The 10,573-nt window shown below is 33.4% G+C and overlaps 1 protein-coding gene across 1 annotated transcript; it reads left to right on the top strand.

The window, feature by feature from the left end:
- The first annotated feature begins 200 nt into the window (after nucleotides 1-200).
- On the top strand, nucleotides 201-2,831 carry LOC107930146 (transcription factor DIVARICATA). Its single transcript, XM_016861719.2, has 2 exons — nucleotides 201-1,479; nucleotides 1,737-2,831. The coding sequence occupies exons 1-2, from the start codon at nucleotides 1,055-1,057 to the stop codon at nucleotides 2,236-2,238; spliced, it is 927 nt and encodes a 308-aa protein (XP_016717208.1). The 5' UTR covers nucleotides 201-1,054; the 3' UTR covers nucleotides 2,239-2,831.
- The last annotated feature ends 7,742 nt before the right edge of the window (nucleotides 2,832-10,573 follow it).

The raw sequence follows: 10,573 nt of genomic DNA on the forward strand, positions 1-10,573 counted from the left end.
TCCACTATTAATTAATAATTTCTCAAAAAATATATTTAATACTTTTAACTTCAAAATCAAATTTCTCTACTAATTTTGTAATGAAAAAGCACATTTCACCTCCCATTAAAACTTTGGATGACACGAAGGACAAACATCTCACGTGCCAAAATTGGTCATCTCCAAATAAAAAGACCAGAAAACCAAACATCCAATTTCATTCACCAACAAGCCAAATGTCCGTCGATGTCTCTCTTCTGATTGGCCATCACCCTTCCCTCATAATATTTTAGAGAAAAAGAGCGTTGCTTTGGCCACAGTAGCGCCCACAATTCTTCAACACCAATCACAAGTTAGCAGCTTTGACCCCTCTCTTTCTCTCTGCCTTCACTTTCAGTCTCATCATTCTCTGTTTCATAGTTTTGTAAGCAGTACAAAATATAACTCAAAAGAGTGTGCTTATAATTCATTTCTATCATGCACTCTCTCTTTCTTCTCCTTGCTTTTGCTTTATCTTCCTAACAAAATATAAACTGCTAAAGATTTCCCCCCACTTTTAGCTCTCCAATTCTCTAGAACCTTCTTTGTTTTGTTTTATTGTTTTTGCTTTCTTCATCGATTTACTGCGTTCTTTTTTTTTTCCAGTTTGTGTTTAAATCTATGATCTGGGTTTTTAAATTTTAATCTCTATATCAATTTTCTAGTTGTAATTGTAGTATGTAATTTTGGATCTACTATGTATGTCGGGGTTTTTCATTTATATTTGCAAAGATCTGCTTTTTTCTTTTTTTTTTTCTACCAGCTCTCGAATTTTCCTTGGGTTTTGGAAAGTTCAATTTTTTGAGATTCCTCAACTTAATCTTGTGTGAAAAAGGGTACCGAATCCATTTTAATGTTTTTATGATTTGATATTTCGTTGCTAATTTAAAACAGCCTTACTTCTCTGCATTTTTCTAATTTGGTTTTTCTCTCTCTTTGAACAATTTCATTCAAAGAGGGAGAAAAGCATAGTTTTCTTCTTTCTTTTTTTGCGTACGGGCAAATCATCTTTGGCAGTTTACATAACCAGTAACAAATGAATAGGGGACTTGAAATTCTCTCTCCAGCCTCTTATTTACATACTTCCAATTGGTTTTTTCAAGAGAGTAAAGGTACTAAATGGACGCCTGAAGAGAACAAGTGCTTTGAAAATGCTTTGGCTTTATATGATAAAGATACCCCTGATCGATGGATTAAGGTGGCATCTATGATTCCTGGAAAAACAGTTGGGGATGTCATCAAGCAATACAGAGAATTGGAAGAAGATGTGAGTGATATAGAGGCTGGCCTGATTCCAATCCCTGGATATAGCAGTGAATCTTTTACATTGGAGTGGGGTAATGATAGTCAAGGCTTTGATGGATTTAGACACTATTACACTCCTGGTAAAAGAGGGACTGGGTCTCGTTCTTCTGATCAAGAAAGGAAGAAAGGAGTGCCATGGACTGAAGAAGAACACAGGTAACTGCTAGCCCTTTTTTTTGGTTCTTTATATATTTGACAATTATGATCAGTCCTTAGGATATCAGGTATCAATGGAGTTTCCTGTTTGAATCTTGCAATTGTTATGAATGTTGACAATGTGGTTGGTTGGTAAACACTGTGTATGTTTTGTTGGTGCATGTCGCTTTTCTTGGTTGTGCAAATTCTGTACCGTTCAATGGTTTTCAGCATTTTTCCTAGCGGCTTATGATGTTTGACTTGATGATTAATGACAGACAATTCTTAATGGGTCTTAAAAAGTACGGTAAAGGGGATTGGAGAAATATTTCACGCAATTTCGTGACTACTCGAACACCGACTCAAGTGGCAAGTCATGCTCAGAAATACTTCATCAGGCAGGTCACTGGGGGGAAAGACAAGAGGAGGTCCAGTATCCATGATATCACAACGGTTAATGTCCCTGATACTCCCTCTTCGTCACCGGATCGCTGCAAGCATTCGTCTTCAAGTGATTCTTCTGCAGTCATACAGGCACAGCAGCAAGCTAAACTAGCCACAACTAAAGAGATCGACTTTGAATGGAAGCAACAAAATGGAGCAACTATGGTTTTCAACCGGACGAGTAATTGCAATGCTTTCCTGTCCCCTTTCTGTGGGATTTCATCATACGGACCCAAGCTGGAGGAACAAAATTTGCTTGGAGAAACTCTTCCCAGATCTCAATTCGGATCTTACAACACTCATTTCCAGATGCAGTCAATGCAACAACATCAATAAACTCAGTGATAATGTGGGAAGACTTTTCTCAAGGTATTATTATTAGTTAAAAGAGATGAAGATGAAGCCTACTAGTGATGTGTATATCTTGGAGATGCATTTTAGTCCGTAGTTTCCACTTAAAGAGAGATCAGTTAGGTGGTTTTGTGATTTATCATTCAAATTCTGAATCATTGAACCAAAAAGATAAAAGCTTATTTACTTGAAGCTTGGGCTCTTGTTAATTCTAGTCTAGTCGTGTGTCTGCATCATCTGTTGTAACCTGTTATTCTTAGATTGATTGTGTGTGTTCTATAGATACCACCATGTGGATCCGAGTCCTCTGCAAAATGACAGACTGTACTATAGAGGCTTAAAATTTGATATGAGCCTGAAATAATTCATATTTCCTTGCTTCAAACACTGATGTTCAGCACCTTAACTTGGGACAACATGAAGAAATCCATGGATCAGCTTTGGTGTTTTAGCCACAAGGGGTTATCTTGTTGTTGCTTATGAGTTTGCTCTGAAGCAGTTAATAAGGCTATTGTAATGAAATAATATTGTGGTTTAAAAGGATATATGGCCAAAGTGGAAGCAGGTGATTTGAGCAATATGCCATGTCAAATGTTGATCTATCTGACTCACAATGCATGCTTTTTAAAGATATAGTTTAATGACTGTGCTTAATGGTGATGTCTTTTTGGCAAATTCGGGTTTATATTTTAGTAGCAAATTCCTTGTTGGCAATAAAGAAAAAAAAGGAAGTAAATGGTAGTTTAATTAGTTGACTGATGTTGATAATAGAATCTTGACTGATCCAAGGTTAAGAACCACTAATCAAAGCATCTCATTCTTCCATTCCACTTCGATTTTAAACTGATTATTTTTGCCAAAGACTCACTGATTCTTTTTTCAAACCCCCCCCCCCCCACTCCCATTTTTTTAATGGTCAGTGAAGGAATCTTAGCATCATAGATCAATGATTCTCATCTATCTTCTTCTATTATGGTGGGATTTTGGAATTGGAATTTAGGAATACCAGATCATATGTGACCGCATCTTTTGTCTCCATTTTCCTTTTCTTCAGGATGGACCTCAAAGGTACCTGCAAAAAAAAATAATAATAACAATAATAGTAGTATCCATGGCTTTTCATTTGGGTCAAAGCACTAAAAATTTTGTAAGCATCTTGGTCCTGGTTAGTGCAGTGAGGGATCCTGATGTGATCTGTAACCCGTATTACTTTTTCTAAAGTGTTACTTTTTTCTTCTTTTTTTTTTTTTCATTATGCCTGCTTTTCCATTGTTCTTTGCTGTTCCAACTGGCTTCATGAAAACCTCGGTGGCCACCGTATTGCTACCACAATGCATGTATAAATTTCGGTCCCACCAACTTGTCAAACAAATTAAAGGCAGCATGGAGCAATATATTAAGTAAAATAAACTTTTTTTTTTCTGTTGGATGAATTAACTGTCCATCCACTTTCTTTTCTTGCAAGTTGCATAGGGAAAGCACTTCGGTCACTTTATTCTAAAATTTTCAATCAAAAATGCCCTCAGCTTCTTTAAGCCCTTGGGTATTTTTGGGACCGCACAGATCCCACTCTGCTCTCTTTTTTTTCCTCTTCAAATTGAAAACTCTGATTACTTTCCCTCTGTTACTATTATTATTTGAATTCAGAAGGTAGATATTTAATTTTGTCCAGATTATTTCAGTTTGAATTATACGTTAATTAACCCTTAATAATAGTCAGAATAATTGGTTTTAAACTTAATTTCACATAGACCTATTCATGGGTCGGATCACCCAGCCCGTCTATAAAGTGAGAGGGTTTGAGTAGAAATATAAGTCCGAAAAATAGACTTGAACAAAAAAATAAATGGGTTGGGCATTGGGTAAGCCATTTTCGCCCAAGACTAGCTCGAATCTACAAAAAGACAAAAAAAATGCTATTTTCTTGTTTTAATGTTATTTTGTTGTTTTCTCCTTATTTTGATACAATTTCACTATTATGTTACTACTATTTTGTTGTTATTGTTTGGATATTGTCTAACACTTATCTTATTGTTAATTTTGTTATTATTTTAGAGGCATTTACTTGTTTAGTTGCATTTATTTTAGTGTTATTTAAGTATACATATTTTTTAAAATTTATTTTCAATTTGTTAGAAAATATTTATTTTAATATTTTTAGTATTTTTGATGTATTATATATATTTAAAAAATATATAAAAATTAATATAGGAGGGCAAAGCTAGCTCGGGTTTTAGTATTTTTATCTTGGCCAGACTTGGGTAAAATTTTAGGCCCATTTTTCAGGTCAAACTGAGCCTGGGCCTAGCAAATGGGCCTAATTTTTTTGGTTGGGTTCGGTTCGGCCCATAAACACCTCTAATTTGGCATTAGTTCTACTTATTCAGTATTGAGCAGAGGTGTTCATGTGTCAAGCCGGGCTCATCCAAAATTTTAGGCCTATTTGCTAGGCACGACTCGACCCAAAAATCGGCCTAAATTTTTGTCCAAGCCCAGACTGCCTGTATTAATTTTTTATATTATTTTAAAAATATATATAGTATATCAAAAATACTAAAAATATTAAAATAAATGTTTCCTAACAAATTGAAAATAATTTTTTAAAAAAAATATATACTTAAATAACACTAAAGTGCAACTTAACAAGCAAATGCCTCTAAAATAGTAAAAAAAAATAGCAATAAAATAAGAGTTATACAATATCTAAATAATAATAACAAAATAGTAGTAACATAATAGTAAAATTGTAACAAAATAGTGAAAAAAAGAAAAAGAAAATAACAACAAAACAGTAAAAAAAAGAGAAGAAAACATTAAAAAAAAGAACAACAATTTTTTTTTGTGCATATCCGGGTCAGGCTCGAGCAAAAAAAAGCCTTACCTGAGGCCTTATTTTTCTACCCAAGTTTATTTTTCAGGCATATATTTTTACTCAAACTTTTATACTTTTCGAACGAGTTTTCGAGCTAAACTGGGTGACCCGACCCATAAACAAATCTAATATTAGGTTATCTCTCTCACTATTATCGGTGGATACCTAATTTCAACAAAAGAAAATTGAAAAATAAATATATTAGGTTGAATTTCGATTTGAATTGTTTGGCTCACATTTTATATTTAATTATTAAAATTTGAGGTTTATTAATTTGGTTTGAATTAGTGGATGTATTTTGGGACTTGATTACAATGCTGGAATTGGATCTAATTAAATAATTTGAGACCAATTTAATTTACCCGTTTAGTATGGATGAATATTTAAATATCCATTATGTTTTGGGTTCGGATTTAAGAAGCTCAATTTGATTTGGATCCACTTTAATGAGTAAGTATAATAATACTTGAGCCCAATTTTAGATCCAACACCTTTGCTTGGATAGAATCTCCCGCGCCACTTAGAAACATTGATGTTTTCTTATGTTAGAATTATAATGAAATGTGATTCTTTAGGATGTTATTGTTTGCAAGATAATGACTTCTAAAGAAATGTTGCATTCCAAGAAAGTAGGTAAATTTTTGTATGCCAAGCCAATTTCAATTAATTAAATTCTTTAGATAATCAGAAATTTCCATCATACCACGTCCTCTTAGGATTTCTTTCTTTTGGACTTTTCTTGCTGTTATTTATTAGCATTTAATAATTTTATTATTTATTTTTAAATGATTGATTCTTCTCCATTTCTTATGCACCAATTGCAACAAAACGTGAAATTGAAATCTTATATAAGATTTAGATCTAAAGGATTTCAACACATGAACTAATAAGTTTTGGAAAATCTTGGAACCTAAATACGTAAATTTTGTAAAAGAACCATTACTTTTTAATCTATAAAGATTTGTATATACAAATCTCAAATAAATAAAATTCACAGAACACAAGATCTACAAACTAGATTGCTCATGAACATGAATCAAACACAAAAACAGGTAAGTGATTTCACACAAATGCTAACAAACAAAAATGTTTTTTTTTTAAAATGTAGATTTTTTCTATTCCAAAATGTTTTTTTAGAAAAGAAAAAAAGGTTTCGAGAGTTCAAAATTTTTTATTATTTTAAATAAATATATTTTCTTTTAGGATTTAGGTTTTAGTTGTTTAAAAAAAAATTTTAAAAAATATTCTTCCCAAAATAGAGGCGCTTGAATGCTGCTGAAGAGTCATCAACTATCAAAACCTATTTGTCAAATGTGCACAAAACAAACACACGCTGATAATAAGGCATCAAAAACCTTGTTAATACAAGAATGGTAAATAGATGATAATATATAAATTTCATGATTTGGCTCCCAGGGCTCTTAGTTTGTATTTTGAATGGTCTTTCATATGCTTATCATATTTCATTCTCATTTATGCAAATAGAGATTTCATTTCTTTATATCATTCATACCTAGTGCTAAAGTGGTATGTTCTTGACCCACAAAGCTCTAAAGAACTAGCAAATAACGTGCATCCAACGTAAAAATAACTTCGATATAACGAATCCTATAGCATACCAACTATACCCAAAAATCTATTTAAGAGTGTTTAATAAGACATTCTCAATACCATTAACTTGGATATATATATTTTCTTCATTCTTTTCATTATATTTTCATATACACACCATATCACTAGCATATACATACATATACATATATATTATCACAACAATGTCATCAAATTCACGAAGCATATCATACCTTTCATGCGATCAATTACCAATATTATTTCATTTTCTAATTCAATTGGAATAACACACATTTACTTACCCTTGAATATTAACCATTCTATAGACACAATTAGTTAATGAAATCATGTAATGAAAGCAAATTAAGCTAGCACAAATTGATATTGAGACTTGCCCGTTGTATTTTCTTTTCACTTCGCCTTCAAAGTTTCGGTGTTGTCTTTAACTACAAGGACATAACTATAATAAAATATGAATGCACATTTTCATTTGGGTCCCCTAGAAACCTAATGTGAAAATAAAATAAAAATAAAATAAAGAACACACAGATTTTACGTGGAAACCCTTTTGAGAAAAAAATCACGGGCAGAGGAGAAGAAAATTCACTATGTCGAATTCGAATAATTACAAGAGGAATAGACTATGTCTATTTATAGGCTTATAAAGCCATATTCTAGTAAGATTGAAACACCCTATTCTAATAAATATAAAATAGATGAAGTCTAATAAGGTTTAAAAAACCTTATTCTAAAATAAAATAAAAGAAGTGTAGTTCTGTATGGATTTTACTTTTATTTTATTTTGCCACTGTGTTTTATTTAAATAAGGATTTGGGTCATTTAATTCTAACAATCTCCACCTTGGCACAAATTCTCAATGAACAAGTTCTTCATCGCGAACTCTCAACGAACAAGTTCTCCACCTCTTCCATAAAACCCCTTAAGGGTTTAACTTCAACAATGAACACCAACCAAGTCTAAGCAATGCTCAAACTTGGTTATAGGAAGTGACTTAGTCATCATATCTGTAGGATTTTCATGAGTACTAATTTTGCTCACAATAAAATCACCACGAGCAATAATATCATGAACAAAATGATACTGAACATCATTATATTTTGTTCTCTCATGAAACATTTGATCTTTTGTAAGGAAGATTGCACTTTGACTATCACAAAATACTGTACTGATTTAAAGGTCTTCATTGAGTTTACTAAAGAGTCCCTTCAACCAAATAGCTTCTTTACAAGCCTCAGTAATCGCCATGTACTCAGCTTCAGTGGTAGACAAAGTGACTGTAGTTTGCAAAGTGGCTTTCCAACTGATTGCACAACCTCCAATTGTAAAGAGATAACATGTGAGAGATCTTTTTCTATCAAGGTATCCACCAAAATCAGCATCAACATACCTAATGACTCCATCTCTAGTTCTTCCAAACTGTAAGCAGACATCAGTAGTACCTCGTAAGTATCTTAAAATCCACTGAACTGTTTTCCAGCGTTCTTTACCAGAATTTGCCATGTATGTGCTAACTGCACTGACTGCATATGATAAATTTGGACGTGAACAAACCATAACATACATGAGAGATCCCATTGCACTAGAGTATGGAACATGTGACATGCACTCAATCTCATCATCTGATTGTGGAGACAAAGCCGATAAAAGTCTGAAATGGGTTGTTAAAGGAGTACTAACAGGCTTAGCACTTTGCATATTGAACCTGCAAAGAACTTTCTCAATGTACCCCTTCTAACTTAGGTACAATTTACTTACTTTTTTATCTCTGAGAATTTCCATATCAAGTATCTTCTTTTCTGGTCCCAAATTTTTCATCTCAAATTCTTCACTTAGTTGGGCTTTGACCTTTCTTATCTCTCATTTATCTTTTGCTGTTATCAACATGTCATCAACATAAAGAAGTAGATACACGAAAGAACCATCACTTTTTTTCTTAAAGTAAACACAACTATCAAAACTACTTCTTTTGAAATCATGAGAAGCCATAAAGGAATCAAACCTGTTGTACCATTGTCTTGGTGACTATTTCAAACCATAAAAAGACTTTTTCAGCAAGCAAACATAGTCCTCTTTTTCTGTGACTGTAAAACCCTCTGGTTGTTGCATGCAAATGTCCTCCTCAAGTTCTCCATGCAAAAATGCAGTTTTTACATCTAACTGCTTAAGCTCTAAATCATGCATGGCCACAATACCAAGTAAAGCTCGAATCAAACTATGCTTCACAACTGGGGAGAACGCATCTGTGAAGTCCACTCTTGGAATTTGACTGTAACCCTTTGCAACAAGCTTTGCTTTATATCTGGGTTCTTCAACTCCTAGAGTCATTTTTTTCTTTTTCAGCACCCATTTACAACGAACAACTTTTTTACCTTTAGGAAGTTTCACAAGATCCCATGTTCTGTTTCTGTGGAGTGATTCTATCTCCTCTTACATAGCAAACATCAACTTTTCTAAGTCTTCACAGCTAATTGCCTCAAAATAATTAGATGGCTCTTAGTTTGCATCTATATCTTCAGCCACATTTAAAGCATAAGCATCTAGATTAGCCTCGACATATTTCTTTGGAGGTTTAATTTCTCTTCTAGTTCAATTTTTGGCAATAGAGTATTGTGGTGAATAAGCAACTCTATTATCAATTCTTGTACTGGCTTGAGGAGTCAACTTTGTATTAATCTAATGCTCTACCTGTTTTTGATTTTCTTTATTCGAAGAGTCTTTAAGAAATAAGTTAGGTAGCATAGTAGTTTCATCAAAAATGATATCTCTGCTAATCACAACTTTTCTATTTTCAGGACACCATAACTTATACCCTTTTACACCGGCTTTGTAACCAAGAAAAACACATTTAATAGATCTCAGTTCTAATTTTCCATTATCAAATGAGCATACGCAGGACACCCAAAGATCTTTAAGTCAGAATAATTAGCAGGATTACCAGACCATACTTCTTGTAGAGTCTTTTTCTCAATGGCAATGGATGGAGATCGGTTGATCAAGAAACATGCAGTAGAGGCCGCTTCAACCCAAAATGACTTTGGTAAGTTGGCATTTGACAACATACATCGAACCTTCTCCGTGATCGTTCTATTCATTCGTTCTGCAATGTCGTTTTGCTGTGGAGTATGACGAACTATCAAGTGTCTCACGATCCCTTCTAACTTGCACAATCTATTAAACTCATCAGAATAGAACTCTAAGCCATTTTTTGTGCAGAGGTATTTTATTTGTTTTCCTGTCTGTTTTCAACCATAATTTTCCAAGACCTAAATGTGGAAAACACATTGCTTTTCTGATTCAGGAAGAACGCCTAAACTTTTCTGGAAAAATCATCAATAAAAGTTAGCATATAATTAGCTCCACCTCTCGAAGGCACTCTGGATGGCCCCCACAGATCAGAATGAATATACTCCAACGTTCCCTTCGTGTTATGAATTCCTTTGGTGAATCGAACTCTCTTTTGCTTCCCAAAAACACAGTGCTCACAAAACTTTAATTTGCAAATTCCTTACCCATCAAGAAGTCCTCTTTTGCTCAATTCTGCCATATTATTCTCACTCATATGCCCTAGGCGCATATGCCAAAGTTTAGTAATATCATCATCTGACAAGGAAGAGGAAGCGACAACTGCATCACCAGTAACAGTAGAACCCTACAAAATATATAACTTGGTAGTCTTTCTCTGCCCTTTCATCACAACAAGGGAACCTTTGGAAATCTTTAAAACTTCATTGTCAGCTGTGTATTTGTATCCTTTTGAATTAAGAGTACTCAATGAAATTAATTTTCTCTTCAATTTTGGAACATGTCATACGTCACTAAGTGTTTTGAAAACTCCATCAAACATCTTAACTTTAA

This window comes from Gossypium hirsutum, chromosome A04, assembly GCF_007990345.1.
Source record: "Gossypium hirsutum isolate 1008001.06 chromosome A04, Gossypium_hirsutum_v2.1, whole genome shotgun sequence".
NCBI classification, from domain to species: Eukaryota; Viridiplantae; Streptophyta; class Magnoliopsida; order Malvales; family Malvaceae; genus Gossypium; species Gossypium hirsutum.

Coding starts and splice junctions, on each gene's coding strand:
- LOC107930146 (XM_016861719.2), top strand. CDS start 1,055: ATGAATAGGGGACTTGAAATTCTCTCTCCAGCCTCTTATTTACATACT. Junction 1,480..1,736: donor TGGACTGAAGAAGAACACAG/GTAACTGCTAGC, acceptor GATTAATGACAG/ACAATTCTTAATGGGTCTTA.